The sequence below is a fragment of the Paramormyrops kingsleyae genome, chromosome 17, assembly GCF_048594095.1.
Source record: "Paramormyrops kingsleyae isolate MSU_618 chromosome 17, PKINGS_0.4, whole genome shotgun sequence".
Taxonomy (NCBI): Eukaryota; Metazoa; Chordata; class Actinopteri; order Osteoglossiformes; family Mormyridae; genus Paramormyrops; species Paramormyrops kingsleyae.
This window is the reverse complement of record NC_132813.1, coordinates 5,133,284-5,155,793: the sequence shown is the minus strand read 5'-3', so window position 1 is coordinate 5,155,793 and position 22,510 is coordinate 5,133,284. Positions and strand designations below refer to the sequence as shown.

General features: G+C 45.6%; 1 protein-coding gene across 10 annotated transcripts in view; it reads right to left on the bottom strand.

Annotated features, from left to right (window-relative positions):
- The window catches only part of LOC111849938 (kin of IRRE-like protein 3), a 147,838-nt gene that overhangs the window by 12,865 nt on the left and 112,463 nt on the right, over positions 1–22,510 (bottom strand). For 6 of the 10 annotated variants that reach the window (XM_072701397.1, XM_072701401.1, XM_072701405.1 and 3 more), the window contains 5 exons: positions 19,798–19,967; positions 13,557–13,704; positions 6,322–6,427; positions 553–701; positions 161–288 (listed from right to left, as the gene is read on the bottom strand). In XM_072701397.1, the coding sequence (XP_072557498.1) occupies positions 161–288; positions 553–701; positions 6,322–6,427; positions 13,557–13,704; positions 19,798–19,967 (701 nt within the window). The remainder of the gene's footprint in view (positions 1–160; positions 289–552; positions 702–6,321; positions 6,428–13,556; positions 13,705–19,797; positions 19,968–22,510) is intronic. The other 4 variants (XM_072701399.1, XM_072701402.1, XM_072701404.1 and 1 more) reach the window with 1 other exon arrangement.

The window sequence follows — 22,510 nt, the reverse complement described above, 5'->3', positions numbered from 1 at the left end:
GATAATTATAAATTGTTTTAATTTGGGACCTAATTGTTGTTTAATGAGGCGAAAAGGCTACATATAGATTACGGGTAAATATACCAGATAAAGACAACAAACACAGCAGATTGTGCAGCAGAACCACCCATTAGTGACCAGGTTCCATAGTGCAACGCACCACTCCAGAGCCTCGTTTCATCCACACGATGGTCAGCGACGGGTTGCCAGTCCAGGCACAGTTGAAAACTGCATCCGAACCCTGGTCCACCTGCAGTGACTGCGGCTCAGCGGCCAAACGTGGACCAACTGTAAAAACACATGCAAGATACGACTACTCCATCAGAGATGCAGCTTCCACATTGAATTTTGTAGACAGAAAGCTGTATCGCTGATATTTTAAGATATAGTTAAAATATAGGAGACTTTCCATCCTAATAGTCCATGGTTTTCTGCTCATTGAAACATATTTGAAGGCTTCTTAACATAAGGTTGAACAGGTCTCATCCTTGGTGATACTGCTTAGCCGCCATCCCATCAATTGTTATGGGTGGGAGAGTTAGGTCTACTCACAGTAGACGTCCACACATCTGCTGACATTGGTGATGCCCAGTGGGTTGGTGACCTCGCAGGAGACGGGCTCAGTAAAGAACGTGTGGTCCACGATGACCTCATAGATGTCGCCGGTAACTTCCTTGATCACACTGCCACCCTTAGCCCACCTAATGAAAAGACAAGAGAAAAATCAGAGCCTCTGTTGAGCTCCAAGGGGATCGATCCCTTCATATACCCATCTTTGTCGTGGTTTGCAGAGGAAACATTAGGCCATGTTTTCCTCCAGAGAGTCAACACATTTGACATTAGAGTTATTATACGGCCCTATAATTAAATCGTGGGTGACCTCTGTGGGCTTTTAAAGGGTTTTATGGTGGAAAATTACTCCTGTAACAAGCAGCCCAGAGACAGAGATGCTTGTCAGTTTCCATGTCATTGCGAAGGAAAGGTTGCTTCAAAAATGAATGCATAAGACCCAAACAATAGCAAATAACTTGAGTGAAACAAGGTAAATAAATATATGCAGAGCTGGACAAAGAGTATTTGTTCATTCATAATGCATTCCGTGGCATGGCACATGATAACGCGGATTAAGGCCCTGCTATGTCACGATCCCGAATGTCTCAAAGAAAGCGGCAGCTACCTGTTGGCACGGCGACCGTGGAGCATGCAGATGAATGAAACGAATTTGATAGGTCTGGCAGCATTTGCCCGCAGGAAAGCGCTGCGTGCGTGTACCACCTCCGGATAAAAAGCGCTACTACAGGGATCCTCTTTCATGCAAGGTAGGCTTTTGAAAACGCTCCCGTGCCGATTTTTGCTCCACGAAACAGGCAAGGCTGTGTGCCTGTGAGCTGTCTCGACACCAATACCTGTCCAAAATACTGCCTGTTTCAGGACAGTCAAATATTTGTTGTTAACTGAACAGCATCCATGAGATTTCCCATTGTTTAACATTAAATCAAATTGTGGAATTATGTCTAATGTGCAAGCTTTTGAATTTTAATGATGATGATGTTGAACAGGATAATTTTAATGACCTTGATAACGATTGCGATGGTATTGATGATTATAATGATATTTAACATATTTATGAGGTGAGAGTCTTAAGGCGGTAGTCTGTGGGAAGTGGGAAGGAAGAAAGGGTGGAAAAATAATACAATGGTTAGAATTTTGGTTCTGATTAAATTTGTAGACATCAGTGTCATATTCACAAACAAAAGGACTCTAGGGCAGGGGTTGTGGCGAAACATAAAGGGGGTTTATTGAACTCACTGAACAGGGACTGGAAATATACATGATCGCTAGGGATCAAAACAGGAGGACTGGTACAGGGAAGGGCAGAGGCCACGAGAAGCTTAGATGTTAATGACTGGGACTGATGAGACAAATAGGTACTTAAATACAGGGACTAATGAGGGGTAATAAGCACCAGGGCGGCTCATGGGGGCCACATCAGGGAGGATTCAGGAGGGTCAGGTGTGCAAATGACAAATGACTGTGGACATGTTGTCAAAAAAGAGTAACGTTGATTTTCATGGTGCTCCTCATGACTTCCGTCAATGATTTGTGAAAATGCAGAATAATGAAATCCACGGAGTCCCCGTCTTATGCGAGGACGACAGAACTGGCCAAATGAACCCTTGCCTTCACCCGGGAGTGAGTCTCGGAGCAGTGAACGATGAAGGTGAGGACCAGACAACACATTCCCCCTTAAATGGAGGCTGACGCACTCCAGGCAAGCCAATGGGATGGCTTAGCTAGCAGAAAAGTCTAACCCTACCACGCTGCAGCAGACAGCACTACAGTGCCTCTTCTAAAAGAAGATCATGAAGGCCAATCAAAACATTTCTCTGCCGTATCCACGGTTTTATCTCCATTGTACCTGAAAAAGGATTTGAGATGTAAGAGCATGAGCGCGTATCTGTCTGAGAGCATGATTCGCAATCCCGAAGGCTGTTTGATATAATGCCTGTAGGAGTATAGTTACAGTCTCCCTGATTTCACGCCCCCCCCCCCCCACCCTACCCCCACCTTTTTACAGCGGCCTGTTAGAGCATTCCCAGTAGCAATAAAAATCGAAGACCTGAAGAGAAGCAAACACAGAAATTAATTTTGTTATTCAACATCAGGTAGATGGAGTTGGTCATTCGTGATGCATATTACGAGTGACGGTAACGATGTTAGCTTCTCCATATCCAAACCTCACAGGCTCTGTTTAGTATGTTTCCCATGAAGTGATGCAGTGTTTATGCACAGCTGTGTGCGCTGAGTATTTCATTAGCTTTTTATTGCTCTGCGGTCTTTCCTACTTGGTTTTCAATGACCCCTGAGACGTGTCTCTCAAGTTAGGGTTCGCTTTTTAAATGTTGGTTTGGGGAGAGAGAGAGAGACAGTATCCCGGCTTTCCTGGGAGGAATTCAGACCTGAAAGGTGCAATGCTGCAGAGCATTAGCGAGAAATTAAGGAACTAAGCAGAAATCAGGGGGTTCTTAGGCACCGTGACCGGTATAGAATGTATGGGAGGTAAATTCAGCAGTTTGGTGCTTCTTAGCGCAAATCGATTCAGAGCTGAGTGCTTCAAATCTAACATGTCTTCTCCTCTGAATTTCCATGAATCATTCACAGTATTACACACTGCCGTGTCTTTTCAATGCATGAGCAGAAGAATCCTCGGTGATGTTGATTTCCTTATGCTGTGTCTCCTGTGAACTTCAGTTGATGAGCCGGTGCTCTAGGTCATGGGGGACGAGGCAGTGTATACAAGAAAACGGATGCATGCATGACAATGTACACTCAGTTTCTAGTCCTGTGCAGGTGTTCGGAGTTTTGCAGGCTAGAGCAATCAAACTAGTTTGTTAAGCACATCTGAAACACAAATGAGGAAGAGTAGATACCACAGAAATATCTGAAAAAAGGGGGTGATTTTTAAATTGAAAAATCAGCATAATTGATGAACTCCTGCAGAAGTAAACAGCTACTGCTGGATCCCTTCTCTACCACTTTCGTCCAAAGCAAAACAGTATTTTTATCTTCAGTACTGGAGCATGTGCTTTGATCACAGTCTGGGTTAGAACCCCCAACGCCTTTGCATACCCCTTCCTGCTAGCAAAGGAAGTTAACCCACAGTAAGCTATACCTGGAGAATACAGTACTGGGACCCATCCATCTATCCAGCCATTTTCTGTACCTACTTGTCCAATGCAAGGTCGTGGGGGTCCGGAGCCTTTCCCGGACATTATGGACACAATGCAGTGAATGACCAAGGATAGGGAGGCCAATCCAACGCAAGGCACACTCTCTCACCATTCAGAAACACAGTCAAACCTAACAGACCATTCTGGCCACTCCAATCCACCTTAGCTTGTTCTTGGACTTTGGGGAGAAATTGGAGAACCTGGAAGAAACCTCATGACGACACGGGGAGAACATGCAAACTCAACACACGTAGAGCCTTGAAGACAAGCGGAGAAGTGACAAGCCAAAATGGTAGCTACTCTTTGTATGGTGATTTCCGGTATTCAGTCGGCTCACTTTCTTCTTCTCCTTCATCAGGATGCTTTCCAAACTGCCTCTAGTGGTGTATCGATTTCAGATGCAGGTATTGACCAGCACTTAGCGGATTTGTGCTTTAGAGTGTCCACCGGTTTCATTAGAGTTAATAAAAATATTAACAGTGTGCCCTCCAGGCTGCCTCAGACCTCGGTGTTTTTGCATGACCTTTATGACAGTGCAAAGGATGTTTAATTTATTGCTGTAGATTTACTCAAAACCTATTACTCGATGAATGCACATGTATTAATGTAAGTCTGCACATACGTATGAGCATCTTCTATAATCCTTCACCTCACTCTGGCTATTGAAATAAGGTGTCAGCACTTGGTTGAACCCTTCAAGCAAGAAAAGATCTCCGTATGCTACAAGAAGGGCAGACTTCTGTTCTAGGTGCTCCAGAACACCTCTGGTAGATTTAATGCCAAAAAAGACTCAGTTTTCCTACTGAAAATGGGCCATGTTGATTTTAATGTTACTAGACTTAGTGATCAAAGCATTGCGACTTTTGCCCCATGTAGCCAGATCACTTTTCCCAAATTTCCTTCAGCTGGGCGATTCCCTTTGATATTGATTCTGTAGCATTTATTTCTTGCTCTGCTTTAAAACTGCACAGAATTGCCTGTCTAACAAATCACTCCTACCTTACTGCATTTCCAAAGCCCCGGAGAGGTTCTGTCTAGCCCCACCCCATTCCCATTAATGATGAGGGTGAGGAAAGAGGAAAACATTTTATAGAGAGGTGTTATAATTATTTCTGAAAGCCACATCCGTCACCACGGCAGCAGAATGGGAACAGCAACGACGGAGGTCCCTCCGGCCGACCAACAGTGCTGGTTTAAAGTGCCCCCCCCCCACCAACACTAAAGCCCGGAGTGGGAAAATTAGTCTGCTTGCCACCATCTTCTAAATCCAGATGCACTCAATAACTCTCCTCAGGGCCAGTATAGCATTTAAGGGACTGAGTTACTTAAACAAATGGCTGCCCGCATGAGCCCCTTAAAGACCCCTACCCTGCGTAATCCACGTTATCAGCGTCTGAGCGAATATCCGTCGCGGATTGGAGAACCGGCATCCATCTTCTCTGACTAACACCATCTGCCGTGCAAAAACAACCAGGATATTTCGATTCCATTCAACGATGAGCTATGTGGGATATTTCCAGTAAATTGCGGGTTGAGGAAACGGACCGCCATTATTTTCATCCCCGGGCATTTGGGCTTGATGACGGCACTGCTCGTCGCGACGACGGAACCAGCCACCTGGCCATCATCGAGAATAATGCGTAATTATAATCCTGCCTGAATGCTGCAAATCAGCGGCTGGCTGCAAATGTGGCAGGGTGGATTGATTATTTTTAAATATGTGTGTTTTATCTCAGTGGGGGTTTAGCGACGAGGTAAATTTGGGTGGCTTTTGGAATTTTTTTTCCCCCTTTCCTATTTTTTTTTAATCCATTACCTGTCCCTCAGGAAAACGCACCTACGCTTCAGCAGATGGCTATGAGGAGCAGGAGTGTCTCCAGGCCTCAAAAAGATCCATAATTCATGCACCAGCAGCTGCTGGGCTGGTTGGGGGGGGAGGGGGCTTCAGCCCTGCAGCGAGCGACAAGTAACGCAGGGCGCTGTTTACTCAGGACAGGTGGCCCCAGCGTTACAGTGGGGGCCCAAAGAAACTCTGGAAACTTACTAATTCATGGCCTGCAGGGGATCCGATGGCCCATTGTGAACACTAGCATATCGCCATCCTCAGGCTAACATTCAAAATAAAAAGTGCGTGTGAATGTATATAGAGGAAAATCTTGCGGAATTTGACTTGTCACCAAAAGCTTGGTTTTAAACCTGGAACGCAAACTCATGCATCGAGTATATCTCTAGCTGCATGACTGCATGACAGTCAAATAGCCACTGATGATGTTTCCGACAAAAGCACCCCGCTAAATGTTTACAAAGCAGCTGTAAAGAAAATCAGCAGCGGTGGGACGTAGCTAATAAGTAACCAGCGTACGAGGTTTTAAAGACGGCTGCTATTGTTTTGCGATATTAGACATGTGTCAGGGCGGGAAAAGCATTCATAGACAATGATTTATGTCACCAATAATGAAGCCCTACGCTTGACCTAAAGTGGGGTTTATTATCTATGGAGAACATCAATCAGAGAGCATTAATGAGCCTTCAGTGCGTGCTGAGGATTCCAGACTGAACTTAGAGTGTTTCCCGTGCAGACGAGACTCACCTGTACTGCATCACTGGCGGGTTGGCCTTTGCTGCGCAGTGAAACTTGACTATGTTCCCTTCCAGGATAGGCTGAGGCTCCACGGTGAGGTTCACCAAAGGCAGGTCTGTGTGTGAGAGTAAACACTTTAACTGCTTATCCAGTACTGGGTTGCAGTGAACCTATTCCAGGAACTGCATGAGGCAGAGGAACACCCTGAAAGGGACGCCAGTCAAATAAATCGATGCATCAGATTTATGCAGTCCTAATTTTACAAGCAATTTTGTCACAATCGTGCTTTACAGTGATTTCAAGGAAATTAGGATACAAACATGCAATGTAAGAGGTCACAGATCACATGTATAAGTGTGAAGGTCATTTATATTATTATAATAATAAAAACAATTTTTCATCAGTCCTGGAAGCAACGCTGTGACTTGGCCATATGCCTAACAGATTGGGTTGAGAACAGCATAAAGATTTCTGGTGTGCCTTGATGATTATCTGTATGAGAATGGTTGGAAATCTGTTTTTCTTTTGTAAGAGATACAAGGGAAATTGCTTAGAACAAAAGAAACAAGTAACAGCTTGATAATTAGCAACTCACTGATTGTTGATTTGTAATTGGAACACTGTAACAATTTGAAGTACAATCGATAGAATATGGAAAAAAGTGTTGATTCTGGTCTAAAAAAATATCAGTTGTGTAAAGCATAAGTCTAATTGTCTCTCTGATCTGAAGGTGCTGAATTTTTTTTTACGAAGGTCTTCAGGGTTTAAGTGTAGCTGCACTGGAAGGACAAACATCATTTCTCTCCGGCCATTTTCCTCTGAGTGTTTCTCCGAAAATGAAGAGAGTCACCTTCTAACTGCTGCTGGCGTCAGCCGTCCTGAAGACACGGGCAGTCATTCTCTGCCTGACAGGTACAATTTCTATTTTAAAAGCCCGCCACTCACTTGGATTTAATGTGGCTTGTCTGCGCCAGACGACCGATTTGGCAATTAACAGGTGGATCGTGCACTCGCCATGTTATGTAACAGTTACAGTAATTTCATTTCACTATTCAACTTAACATGGACAGAAAATATCGACTACTTGACCTAAAAAGCATAACGAAACTCAGAAACATCTATAAACAATTCCTCGAGGCTAAATAAATTGAAACCGCTTATCATTTATAAATTGCACAATATTATGCACAATCTATACAGCACACAAGTACTGAAGGTTGTCATTCTGTCAAACATTTAGCCTGATTTTCAGCCCACGCTCGTTGAGTAGCGTAGGAGGGGAGGTGGTAATAACTGGAGTTAATAAGCACTTCATAAATCCTCTCCATTTCGAAGGTGTTAAGGTCCCTATTCACATGTCTAGGCATGCCCACATGTTCCTTTAAACTCCTTATTGCTACGGTATCCGGGGCTCTGCGATTGCAGTCGATGTTGAGAACATTCAATACTTTGAGCTCTGAGCTCAGTTGGAAAAGTAATAACGGTTAACGAAGGAACACCGGAGACACTCCAGAGCGGCTCGATCATCCTGAGGGCTTGGAGATCTGCCGGGGGGGGGGAGCACGGGGGTACGTGGGCAGGTCAGGGCTCATTTTTTGTTTTGTTTTTTTGGAACGGATCCCGCGGAGAAGCATTATCTGTGAGGTCGTGCTAATTTCATTTCCTTTGGCCTTGGTGCTGGTCTGTAGGAGGCCCTGCGGGCCACAGCCTACTGCTGAAACATGGATGCGACAGAGCGAGGAGGCAGGAGCAGACACCATACCCCGCGGGCGCACAGCTGGGCCGGCCTGACTCAGCTGCCAGCGATCCACAAACGGGGGGGGGGGGGGGGGATCCAGGTGCTTCTGCACTGCCTGTATCTAACTCCAGAACGCCTGTTATAGGAGTGGAGATGCAGAGGTAACATTTCAGCCCCCGGACTCATGCCAACCACCTCAGGTGTGAACCTTTATCGCCCTTGTATGGGTTTGTCATCCTCAGAGTTATATCTAGGCTGGGTCTCTTTTGCCAAGGACAGATATGTGTGGCAGCATCAGCAGTTAATGACATGAATGAAGATCTAAGTAAAAGGACCGATAGGAGAGTGGGCATTCGGATGTTTAGGGGCTAAGCCACCTGCAGAGGACACGCATTAAAGTCCTTCCTGTGGTTTGAGAAGATGGGCATTAACACACTCATTTCTCCCAGTTCAGCCCATGTAGAGAATCAAGGCCAGATCTTCCTTGGATCTGGATGTTTTTTTTTCTCTGCAACTTTAGAATACTTTGATGTAAAGGCACTGGCTTCACGCATGTAGACCGGTAATGTCTCCCCAGTGCATTTTACAGCAATGTTCTAGAGTATTCAAGGAAGTAGACTTGTTATTTGAAGAGTTGCAGCCTTGGAACATAAGTGCTTCAAACCTTTTATCAGACCCTGGTTTATTGTGGATGGAGATTTGTAACCCGAATGTATAAATCTATATTCATGAATGGGTAGAATGAACGTTATGCAAGTCTCTCTAGGTATGAATGTCTAATATGCAATAAAACAGTTGGTTCACTCTCAGGATTAGTCTTCACAGTAGGTTTAAGTAGTAGTTTTTTTTCATCAACACTCAGTAACCCTGTGACCTGGGCATTGATGGACAGATGTCAGATGGAGGAGTCAGTTCGTCACTTTGATGTATAAATGCATGAGTTGCAGAGGTTTCTCACGACAGACCATCAATATGCAAGTCTGTTAATTCCTTGAATTCACCTGGAGAGGGTGAGAATGTGAGGCCGGGGGTGGTTACAACAACGATATTAAAAAAAAAAAATGTACTCTGCTGACAGCGTTTGATCGGAAGTTCAAAGAGAAGACCAGATGGTGTTCAGAACAATTGGCCAACTTCTCCACAGCTCCAAAGATGTGCCAACGTAATTGCTCTCTTCCTTTTTTTAAGCCTTAATTCCCAGTCAGTTTGAACAGCTGATTTCCGCAAGGAGAAATCTGCAGAAAACAGCAATCTTTCGTGGGTGGGGGTTGATGGGTGTGAGTGTGTGTATGTGAGAGACAGAGAGAGAGAGGGAGAGAGAGAGAGAGAGAGAGAGGGAGGTTAACTATTTGATAGTAAAGGAGCAGTAAATAATCTGTAACACTACAGCTCATAGTATCTGTCAGATGGTAACCCATTGAGCCGACATGGAAAATGATGTGTCTAGATTGTGACTATTTAAAAAAATGTCATTTTGCTTGTAATAAAAGCAGATTTTTTTCCACCTTATCTTTTTTTTTAAATGTACCTGCAATCTTCAAAAAGCAGATCACAACAAACATGAATCTGCTCCACTTTCATTGCGCTTTGCGTAAAGGACGATGAGGGAGGGTTGAAAAGTGACATGACAGCAAACACTGGCAAAAACTGGGGGGAGGGCATCATCCACGTTTTAATGGGGGTGTAACAGTAGGGTACGACTCCTGAGGAAGCCAGAGATCATCAGATCATCACTTAACGTGGAGAAAATAGCTATGGACCGATGGATGCCACTGCTGTGCAGTTTGAGTTGGAAGAGAAGTGAGTCTCTATCATTTCGCACACAGTGATATTTCCAAGCCCCATAATGCATTTCACTTTCCAGTCAAAACCAGGCAGCATTTATCCTGCTTAATAAACACCTCCTGCTATTACTCAGCCCTCTTGCTGTAGCCCTCATCTTTCCTGGGACGTCACAAGTCATGGTCCCCCCCCCCTCCACCACCACCATCACATCTGCATCCCCCCCCCCCCCCCATTAATTATTCTCAACAAATGGCACTATTTTTGCTCCCAGCCTATTAACAATGCATGTGTTCAGGGAGCTGCTATGCCCCCATCGCCTGAAGCTTTGCCCCCTCCCATACACATGCACACTCACCCCCAAGCCAAATCCAAGAGGCGCTTGGGGGAGAAGGGGGGGGGGGCTGTAAATATAGCAGGGTGGAGTCCTGGAAGTGAGAGAGCCTCTCTCCGCCCTTCTAACTGTGCTCACACAATGACACGTCCACTGAGAGTGACGGCCCATCGATTGAACACCACAATGTCCGCGTCTGGGGTCTCCTCAAGCAGCCGTGATGGCGCTCAGCGCTCGAGACATCTCAAACGGGCGACTTCTGCTCCCCAGGCTGTGGCCTTCTACGTGCCGTCTCGTGTTTGGTTGCTATGTAAATTTCTTATTTAAATGCTAATTGTCTCAGAACAAGGTCAGTAAAGCTCCCCCCCACAAGAAAATGGGCTGGCAAAAACAGATCAATCAAAGACGACCAATGAAAAAGGAGCCTTCCAGACGTGTCAGTTAAAACGTGTGCAAATTTCCTACTTCAAGCACAGATGTAATTCCTAAGATGTATTTAGCTTATTTTAATTTAGGTTTTTATTAGAAGTTTTTTTTTTACTCTGTGAACTGGGGAAACGGCAGTAACCGGTGCTAGATCTAAGTACCGTTAATTACCTCTGTTGTCGGAGATATTGCGGTATCGAGTGGAGTGTTAAATTAGTGCACTGAGAATAAAAGAGAGGTAATAGTCCCAACAGACAGCCTGGTTTTTCAAAAACTCATATAACTACCCCCACCTCCAAACTGAAGCTCACACACGTTATCGTACCCGTGCACACACCGCATGTCCCTGAAGTAACCCAGCCAGGAATGATGTAATCTTGCCAATGCCGCACGCTCACCCGCGAGGTCACATGGACCCACTCGTATGCAGACGTACGCGCGGATCGCCGCTGGGCTCGTGGGAGCTCGCTGGCGCTGAATAAATAAATTAAAGTGCTAGCTAATGCTTAGCGCTCTGATAGCTAAATTAGGCCAGGCAGCCGGGGGAAGCACTTGTGCCTCTGTTCAAGCGGCTAGGGGTCTCTTCGGAGCTTCTAGAACCAAAGACAGGAAGTGCCCAAGCACAGATGTACGCTGTCATTCAACAACGACTCATGTCAGTCTCCGTTTCTATCCCCTCATCTTGGGACTCGGAGCGTCATGACGGTAGCACTAATCACACACGTGAACGTGAGCACCCGTGTTTCTTTAGTTCCAACAACACGAGACATTTTCCCTCTGTGAAACGACCCCCTGGAACATGCTAGCTCCCTCCTGCCAGAAGGAGGGAAAATGCCACACAGAAGGTGTCAGGCGATAAAATGTTCAACTGTCTTTCCAAATATCGTGTTTATCGCTTGGCATTTTATACAGACTCTCATTCAGCCTCTGCTGGTCAAACATTTCCATCAAAATTAAAAACCCCTGCTGAGAAAAGGACAGGAAAAAAGGACAGTAAAGATTTCCCTCATCCCGGTGTAGTGAGGGTGGGTTATTTTGTTTTTGTAAATAGGAATTGGTGCTGCTTTTCTTTTTTCCCCGCAGATCACTTCTAAAGGAGGAACGGCGTGGTAAATTCTATTTGCTTAATAAGGAGAGGGGGAATTGGGTTAGGTGTTGGGGAGGTTTGGAATGGTAGAATGAGACTTACATGGAGAAGGAAGCCCACGGTGAGCTTTCCGTGGCCTTATTAAGCTCTCAAGTGCTCATTGGTGTAACAGAACTCTTAGTAGGGGAGTTAAAACCCCCCCCTCCAACTACCTTAGTGGTGCGGTCCGTCTGTACAACCACAGAAGACAGCTGCTGCTCAGCAACATTAAGTGCAGCGTGTGTCATGACAGTGTTCACCTATGCCGGGGGGTGGGGCCCTCACGGGGCTGTGGGGCCCTCACGGGGCTGTGGGGCCCCTGCGGAGAAATGTTTCACACCCGCTTGCACGCATCACTTATTCATGGGACACCTGTTCCCCTCGTAAACGCAGAACGCAGAGACCGAGATCCAGCTTCCCCGTTCTGCCGACAGGCATCGACCTGTTTTTCTTGCGATGCGAGCGGGAAAGATCACTTAGCCTGATGCTGCACTCCCCGGAACCCGGTGGCTCTACAATTCCAATTTCTTTACTTTGTAGATGCCGGGTCTGGCAGAGTAATTGGAGTTAAGGGCCTTGCTCGAGGGCCCAACGGTGAAATCACTCTGACTTTATGATTTGAACCTATCAGACGAACAGCATCGTAACGCGCGCACACACCATCCCCCTAAACTTTATCGATCGCAGGGGAAATGCATGAAACAGTAGGATTCCCTGATCAGGAGCTAAACCCAGTGAGAGTGCCAAATCCTAAGCATTAGACCTCAGCTCTAGCCAGGGTACCGGCATCTAAACACTTGTCTTGCTCACGCTATGCCTCTTCTTCCTCTGAGGGACTGTTCCTTTCTACGGCTGACGAGAGAGCCCGGGGGGGCTGTGCTTCAAAGCTACCTGTCTTGGCCCCTGTTTACCAATGCAGGGACGGCGTAATCGAATCGAGAGAGCACTGGGACTTAACTAATTAATATCAAGCTCTATTGAATCAAAGTTCAATTAGGTTTAATTTCGCGTATGACTTAATTAAAGCGAGGCACTGGGGTGTGGGTCTCAGTCGCTGCATTGAGGTCCACATAGTTACCTGTCTGCAGGGAAAACCAGGCAGGGGGAAGGGGTGACTCGAATCAAAACAAGCTGATGAAATCCTGCTCCAGCAATAAAAGTTTGCTCTCTGAGTGCAAAGAACTACTGTTAATCAGTTATAAGGCATAGACCCTGTTTTAGACGGCACTGCGCTAGAAAGAGCTTCCTTTGGTATACATAATGAAAAGAATGGAGCCGTCAACAGTAATGGATCTGTAAATAGCATTTTCTGCTATATTAGTCATACTTAATAGTGCTGAAGGGTCTGCGCGTGATGCAAACCCTCTTTTGTTCGAAATCCCTCACTTTGTGGCAAATAGTTTTTGATCGGAAAAGATTTTCTGACAATTGGGGCTGAAGGTGCTTTACGTGTTGGGCCTATTTTCTCTCATTTTGTGGAGGATTGTAAGGGGGGGAAAAAAAAGGAGATTTCAGATGAAAGATTGATTGCGGCACAAGGGGAATAAAAGAGGAAGGGAAATGGGAGGGAGGTAGAGCAGAAAGCGATTAACAGGCACTCCTGTTCGTGGCAGGGTGACAAGCTTGGAGGGGTTTTCATTTGAGGAAACAAAATATGGCCACGTATACCATATTATAACAGGACACGGATACTTAAAATTGTACTCAGCATTCAGGCAGTCAAAGCTATTCTGAGCTTTACGGTATTGCGCTCTTTGTTCATTGAACTGGTGAGGTAAGACAAGTTAGCCTCTACTATAATGGTAGCGGTGCTCGGAGGATGGGCATGGCAGACTCACGCTGGATGTCGATGGTGACACTGGTCTCCTTGCCGTTGGGGACCGCCTTGTTGGAGGCCCTGCAGATGATCTGCTGGCCACTCTCGATGTTGGCGGCGGATATGTAGAGGGTGCTGATGGTGCTCTCCCTTCGCCCGTCCCGAAGAGTCTGAGGGGGGGGGGGGGACACCAAACACAACGGGATGTCATTGGAAGCCGATGTTCAGCCCAAAGCGCTCAAAGACTCCTGCCCCTCGGGTGAAGCGCTCAGCGTATAAATGCAAGCCTGTCCTACCCCCAGTCCGCCCAGTCTACTCAAAAGATGACCAATCTGAAAATGTCTTTGAAGCTGCGGACCAGGAACTTCAGAAGCTGACTGCCATCAAATAAGCATGTCATACACCCCCCCCCCCCACCCAGGAAAATCAGCACCTCCCCAGCCCGTGTATCAGCTGGTAGCAAATGTCTCCATTTGCAAAACCCACCCCTACCATTCCGGCCCCCACAGCAGACCTGCCCCCCCGGGTCACCGAATATGGAAAAACCGGCCCAGGCTGCAGGTCGGGCTGCAGCTGCGGCTGACAAACTCTCTCCAAGCATACCCTGACCCGAGGCCGTCCCCGGCGATACAAACAAATACAACAAGTAAATAAGCGTGAACTTTCTGGACAATTGCGGGGTCAATAGAAGGATCTGCTGATGCCTCAGAACCGCTGTCTCCTGGCGGTTGTTCAGAATGTCCCATTGCATCATTACATAATGGGCTGTGGGGGCTAATGAATCTGCAAAGGAGAAATAAATGCATTGAGCAAACGTGTTCATCCCAGTCAGCCAAGATGTAGGCACCACTATATGGCCAAGGCGCAACTGTGACCGGAAATGATCAAACCGATTTTTCATGTAAATATTTATGGGTTTATACATTCAATTGTGCATTCATACATTTAATTGATATATATATATATACATATACAAATGAAATTGATAAAGGACCAAAGCACCAACACACACACACACACACATATATATATATATATATATACTGCATATATTGGAATTGGTGCTTTGGTCCTTTATCAATTTCATTTGCATCGTAAATTTAACAACGACTGAACCACTTGGCCAATAAAAATGGGCTGAATTGCGTTTAGCTTTGCATTCCCTGGCAGTCTCTGAGGCGCATTTCGGTACCGCCAAATGTCAGGTTGCGATGGTACTGCAGCCTCGGAGCTCGTGCCAAAGCCTGAGATCGCAATGAGAGCTTAGTGCTAATTGCGCTCATCGCGCTTCTGAATATCGTCGCCGTGCTTGTAATAGCAGTAATTACCCCACCATTTTTTCTTTCGCTCTTCAGTCCAAAATGTAAGGAAGCCCATTACTGTCCCACCTACTTTTATGATTTTAATGATGAATGCATATTAGCATGCCAGGAAGCGTGTGATTATTCCAGCTGGGGCCCAAGTGACAGATACCCGCTTTGGCTCTGTTAGCTCAATTGCACCTGAAGAGTGCCGTGACTTGACTTGGCTTAGCAACGTTAGCGACATTAGTAAATGCGCTAGCAGGCTCATGTGAAGAGGGGACACGGAAATGAAGGTCTACCCACCTCCCATGTGGCTTTCAGCCGCCGCTAAACCAGTCAGGTAATAGTGAGCTGGCGGGCATAAAGCACAGTGCGTTGCACTCATCTTTTTCACTTGGACTTTTTGCAATTGGGAGGACGCTGGTGGAAACCTCTAGATGTACAGGTCCAGAGCCAGATTCAAAACACTGGGGTGACAGTATTACCACACTGAGTATCCGTGCTGCCGTCAGACAGAATCGACGTAGCCAAAAATACTACTACCTACTCATTATACAGTAAATAGATATTCAACCTGATGCACCAAAAAGAGTGACACCTAGTGATGTTCTATGGATATACTGTAGCATCTAAAAGGTCGCTTTTGTTTGACCAGTGCTTAAGGATTGTGGTGCTTCTTCATGGAGCTGTACAGGCATGTCAGTCAGCAGAGGGTCAGTGGCTTTCAGCTTTAGGCATTCAATGTGTCTCATCAGACCTCTTAATACAATACTAACCATCCATTAATTATTATCCCACCAGCTAACAAGCCAGTTGCCAGAAACGTATTAACGGAGAGCAGTGTTGGAAAGTAAGATGACAGGAATATTGTCGGACACCCATGAGGGTCCTAATTGGCATTCTGGGTCCTTGAGTTTGTAACAGGGCAAGGTGTCCTTCTGCAGGTTTTTATTCTGGGCCCATGATTGGAAGGTCGCTGGATGGAATCCTGTAGCTGACAGAGTAACCATATCACTGTTGGAAAAATGTTTCACCCTGACCTAAAATTGTACTACGGCCAGATAATATACATGTGGTGAAACCAGGAATGACTTCAGCTATCAGTTATGAAGAGATCTTTTTCGTTACTTGCAAGCCATAGGTTGCCTTCAGTGGAAAAACATTTGGGAACCTTTTCTGAGTCATCGTATTAGAGCGCCAAAAACTGCACTAAAAAGAATTAACCCGCTACATTGTTAAAAATGTAGGAGCCAATAGATTTGTTCATTCTGCTAATGGCTTCTCGCTGTATATGATCATTTTTAAAGTGTATAAATTTCCTCCTGAGCCGTCCCCCTGACTCGCGCTCGGCAGTAAACAATCGCGTGGGATGGAATTTCCAACTCTGCGTTTTCCGTGCAGCTTCGGTGCTCACCTCTAACACAGAACCTATTAGCTGTCAGCCTGGGGATGTGTCAATGTAATATCCTTCCTGACACCACCTGGATTGTTTCTCTCATTGGCTTCGGACCTGTCTGAAGTCATTAATCTTGCATGGGTCCAATACAGCTCAGAACTCATCTGTATCGCGATGGCTTGTCTCAAACAAACAAACACAAAAAAAAAGGGGGAAAAAAATGAAACCGCCTCAGAACTACGAGCGGATGATTTCTGATATAGCCCTTCTTCGAGTGTTGGCGTGTCCTCCTGCTTCTTCGCTTTTTGAAAGAAAAACACAGGACTAGAGTCACGTGAAGGGTGAGTGGCAGTTCTGATCCATGAGCAGATGGGTGAACGGACCAAGAGGTGGGGAGTCTGGTTTAAAAAAAAAAAAAGGCAGGTGAACCCGGACAATAACAGTGTCTGTTAGACAGCCAGTGATTCGCAGTGTACAACATAAACATATGCTCTGTTAAACATACTGGGTAAATTCGAAGAATGATCCGGGGGAAAAACAAAAAACAAAAACAGTGGCATCGCAATACCTCAAAATATTTCCATGGCAGGCCAGAGGGGGCGCTGTACAGTCCCATCTCAGAGAAAGTGTTTATTTTTGGAATTATCAAGCTGAAGACAGTTCAGCCCCCAGTTTTATACTTGATTACCTCTTTGGATTGACTCCAAATAACAGCATGGCACTTAAACTTCTCGGGGCTCACTCAACGCTGGCTCCATTTGATTAAGAACACGGAGGGAAGGAGTGATGGAATATTCCAGAGATGGTGGCCCCCTTCACCTCCGCACCACTATCGAATCTGCAAACCCTATTGAAAAGGTGTTCTCTCCCTCCGCTCTCAATTGTATATTTGAACTTATTATTTAAGGCGTCTAAATGGCATTAATATTCAGTTGGTGGGCAATAACAGGGCTTTGATACGAAGTATCCAGCTCATACAAACACCACAGGAAAAAGCCACAGCCTCCAATCACGGAATCGCGTCGCCCTTTGCCTTTCAAATGCCAGTGTTCCCACCGCAGCGCGAATGAACCGCAGCTTCACTGCACCTGTAATCCGCAATTATGATGGCATCCTATTACTGAGACACTGACGACACATTTTGCGATTTATTAGACTAATCCTAATACCGCCGTTTTGGATTAACTTCTGCCATCTTGCTCTCCAATTAGCAAAAAGCCTCCTTCAGCTTCTCTCTGCTCCCACTTTTAATTTCTGTACCCGACAGCCAGAGAGGTTAATTAGCTTGAAGAGTTAAAAAAAAATATTTAAAATCACCACCTGAGGACACAAGAAACTCAAAAAAATTGCGCAACCAATCAGACATAATGAAATAAAAAGAAAAGGTGGCATATTTCATATAAAAGATTCTGCTGCATCCCTCTATGCTCTACCTGCCTCCCCACATGTCAAAAAAGTCATATATGTGTATTTTCAAAAGTTAATTAGCAAATCTTTCCAGAATGACTCCTCCCCCCAGAGTGAGCAATTACTATTTAAAATGGATCTCTCTAATTGCATAGCAACTGAGATGAAGGCTGTGGAGAAAATTAAATTGAGAGACAGATAAAGAACTAGCTTTTAAGGTTTGGTGGTGGTGGGATTGGGGGGCGGGCGATATTATCTAAGGAGAAAAGATAAGTGGTGTATCTTTACCGCATGTCCTGTCCTGCTTTAAAAGAGGTGATGTGTGGCATTTCCTCACATTATGGAAGAACAGTGCATCAAGCGTTGTTAAAAACGGATAGGGGTGGGGCGGGGCCACTGACCCAGCTGAAAGCTCATTGGCTCCTGGAGTGCCCCCTCCCCTGTCACTCACCGATTCAAAACATGTGATTTATTAATAACAATCTTGGCCGCTTGATCTGAATTATGGTCCCTATTATGCCCCCACCACCTTCAAAAAACATCCTAGAATCGCCCCTGAATGGGATACCAGACGGTCCCAGGACAGCAGTGACCTAAGAAAGTGGTGCAGTTCAGTCCTACCCTTTGTTCCAAATGACCCATCAGAGAAACACTTTCATTCGGCAACATCTGTTCTCATTTGTTCTCATTATCAATTGAAGAAGGCCTTTAAGGGTAGTCAATTATCCTTCCAAGTGCTCGACTTCCATTATTCAGACAAAATAATTATTTTTTAATCAAGTGCATTGGGCGAATGTAGATAATAGGAGCCTTCACAATGCTTGGGTTTAATTGTCTCCACATAGATCCGCCATGTGAACGGTGGCCGCAGAGGAACTCCAACAGACGTGCCTTACATACATATGTTATTATTCGCTATTCTGTTATTTATTGTTCTTCATCAAATGTTGTTTGAGTCTGCAGGGAGATAGTTGAGCAAGAACTTCATTGTACTTGTAGTTGTACAAAGGGCAGTAAAGCCATCATTAAAGAAAGCTTTGAATACTTGAATCAATGAGTGTGACATTGTACATTAAAACCTTTCTGAGGGTAACGGGTTTGGCCTGTCCTTAGCTTCCACGGAGGTCACATGTTAAAAGCGACGATCAGTTATGTCGAAGATCCCGTTTTAAAGTCTTAGAGAGGATTTGGTACACTGTACACCAGAGGGAAACACTCTTCAAACATGGCATAGCAGCCCAACATTGACAAAGGAGTACTGTACGCGGGCACATCAATAACCGAGTGTAGCGAGGCACGGCGGGTTCTGCACCATGCAGAGATCACTGCGTGGTTCCCGTGCCACCCTTCCTCACAGAAGTATTAGGAACGACACCTCTCACTTTTCATTTCGTACAGCGGCTACGTTCCACACATGCCAAGGCTGCTGGAAGGCGGTGCTGGGAAGGGCGATAAGGAGAATGGGGGAGATTAATCCTGAGATGGGACAGAGTAATGGCCGCCTTCCACCTGCTTGTTTGTGTAGCGCACATTGCCAGGTGAAGAGTGCAAACAACTGCAGATAAGGCGGGAGAAGGACCCCGATCTTCAGGGGTCTGGGTTAAAAAAAAGATTCATGGTGAATGCCGGGGAAGACTCGTCTGGAGCATACAGATGACTGACCTTTGTGGCTTTGGCTTTTACTTAATTAGAGAAGCTGATTTAAATTTGTGGGCATGATGCTAATCTAATCTATGACATTTATATACATTGCTTGGTGGCAAAATTTTTGTCCATGTAACAACTTAACAACTTCCTGTCAGAATTTTTCTTGACAAACCTAATAAAACTACAGTTCTGGAGCACCATGTCCGTGTTTTATTTTTTGCTAATTAAAGAGCATATTTCCAAAACTTCATCCATCCATCCATTTTCCATACCTGTCCTATGTAGGGTCATGGGGGTCGAGAGCCTACCCAAATAATTACGGGTGAAAAGCATGGAAAAGCACAGGACGGGGCACCAAGGCATCAAAGTCACTCAGACTACTGGATGGCAATCTTATCTCAAAAACAAAGAAAAATGGACTGAGACAGTTTTGAAAATTTGTTCTTCGGTTATGCTAACGATCAGTCAGCTAGTGCCCGCATCATGGCCGACACTGTTTCTGCACACACCTGGGTTCCTACCTTGGAGTACATGGCCCCGTTAAGGACCTCCCCGTTGCGGATCCAGATGATGGAGGCCGCGGGTTTGGCGTTGTCGGCGTGGCAAGTCAGGTTAAGCGGATCGCCCGCACGCAAGCTCACCACAGGGCCGCCGCTTATCACCGGGTCCTCAGGAGGAACTGCGGGAAGAGCAGGGGGGAGATTGCAAAGGAGTGTCACACCTCATCCTGAGCCCGAGCAGAAGTTGGAAGTCTGTCACATGCGCGAGTCAGAGAGAGACAAAGCAAGACCAGTGAGGAGAAGTCAGGCACCCCTGCCTATGTTGGTCAGAGTATAGAGGATATTTCTGAGGGTTATGAGGCAGAGAGGAGAGCTCTGGCGGCAGGCTTGGGGGATTTGTCTGGCTGTATAACATGAACAGACAGCAATGAAAGTGCTGGGGGGGGGGGGATATGCCTCTTGTACACGACAGCAGCTCTGAGCGTGTGATGCATGGTGTAAAATGGGGGATGTGGGAACCCCTCAACGCAAGCCAGGAGTAGCGACAAGTTGCGGCGGCAAAGGGCAACCTCCCTGAATGGCACTGATTACATTCTTCTCTTAAACAAGCAGCCATCATCCTGGTTTTATTCAAACTCGAGGTGAATTATTGATTGGGCTTGCAGCTCATTACACGGAAGATCTGGGGCAAGAAAAAATCAAAGGCAGAGAGCAGCTGGTAAATCCACCAGCGAGGAAGTGAGCGGCGACGGTGGGGAGGGTACGTGTGCGCGGGGGGGGGGGGGGGGGGGGAGCGTAGATCGTATAGCGAATGAGCTTAAAAATATGGGGGTAGAGTCCATCTACGAGAGGGGCAGGCGTCAGAAAGACAACGTGATGAGAAGAAAAAGAAGCGAAAGAGACGTGACGGAGAAAGAAAGACAGATGCAGAGGATAGCATGCAAAAAGATGTAATAGCAGTCAAGGCCTTAGCCTGATTTCACATTATTCATTATGCACATGGAAAACATGCAGTTGGATTGCATTTTAAGGACGCATGGTATCAAGGCACAGAGACATTTGAGTCCCGGCTCTAAATAAACCCTTATATGATTGGCTGCTTGATTAAAAAAACCTTGGAATCTTGATGTGTAGTTTGATAAAAAGCCATCAAATGCTTCCCCAGAGTGTTTAGCCGGCCAGCTAAGAGCAGCTAGTTTGAGTGAATTACTCTTAGAAACAATTTTATATTCCCTGGTTACACTCAGGAACAATAGTAGTCAGTACAGTTAGCCAATAAGTAGCTAATATCTTTCTGGAAGTACCCTGAGGTATTTATTTGGATACAACTTTGTGTTAGGCAAACTAATATATATATATTTTTTTCCATCTAGTTTCATGTGCTTTAATGACATTTGACTTTTACTCCATTGAAAAATCCATTAGATTTCCCACTCTACTCTATGTGGACTTTCTCTCTTTTGCAAATCTGGATGCTAGTTCCAGGTATCTCCTGCGTTTGCGGGCTCATTATGACGTGTGTCACATGCCCACGTTATTTTTATAGCTACCAGTTAGTTCCGGGGTAAATTGGATAAAGACCTGGTCTAATTTTAGTAAATAGGCCTCCCAGTTCCACCCACATCCTGTCTTTTCAGAACAAGCAATTAAAAAGAATTGTATTTGGTGCTGGTGACAAACTGACGGAGCGTTAGCCTGTGCTATGTGGGGAATGGTCGCTCAGCCGCGGACCGCCACTCTGGTTCCAGTCCAGCTCGAGTCCTCGCCACGTTATCCAACAATGTGCAGTGACTCACAGCCGGTGATTCACCATCGCCTCGGTTTCCTGCCCCCCCAAGTGCGACTTTAATCATTTATTTGGTTTGCTATCTATGTGGATTTTTTTTCGGTGGCCAAGCCGGCAGCTTCCTGGACTCAAGCCCCTGAGATTAAGGTCCGAATCTAAAACACGGTCTGGCTCCGTGGTTGTTTGCCACGTTCTCCGCACGTAGGTGTACACTGACTCCCATATTCCTGAGGCATGTTACCCGCCACAGTGCACAGAAGCTGCATTTATTTCCTACCACACCTGACGCCTTGTGTTTCCCAGGATGAAGCAGAGTACGACTGTCATCCTGTTTGCATAAATGGGCTGACTGAGATGTTTTCCGATTCTCTACATCATCTTCCTCACTGAAGAACTCTGCTAATAGTGGGGACTGATCCTGTGGAAGTTCTCTACAGCCAGTCTTAGCTGCACATCATGTTTGGATAGTGGCAGTTTTGTTTACTCCCCAGATCCTTTGAAACTGTGCCTTACTATCCAAGGCCAACGTATGAAGAGCTTCCATTGGACGGTCTCCCGTGACAGGTCTTCTATAAGATTCTCCATTGGACGGTCTCCCGTGACAGGTCTTCTATAAGATTCTCCATTGGACGGTCTCCCGTGACAGGTCTTCTATAAGATTCTCCATTGGACAGTCTCCCGTGACAGGTCTTCTATAAGATTCTCCTTTAACTTTAGAGAGCTGTGCTAGTTCCAAAGGCAGAGCATATTTTAACATCATAAACCCAGTGCTGTACTGTGATAATGTTTTACCACACGCACACACATATATATTATACAGCACTATTGATCTACATATCTGCAGGTTTTACTTCAATATCCACAAATAGAAAATCACCTGAGCAAGAATTTCCAATGTCAGATAAGGAAATGTCAGATGAGCAAATACATAGTTAG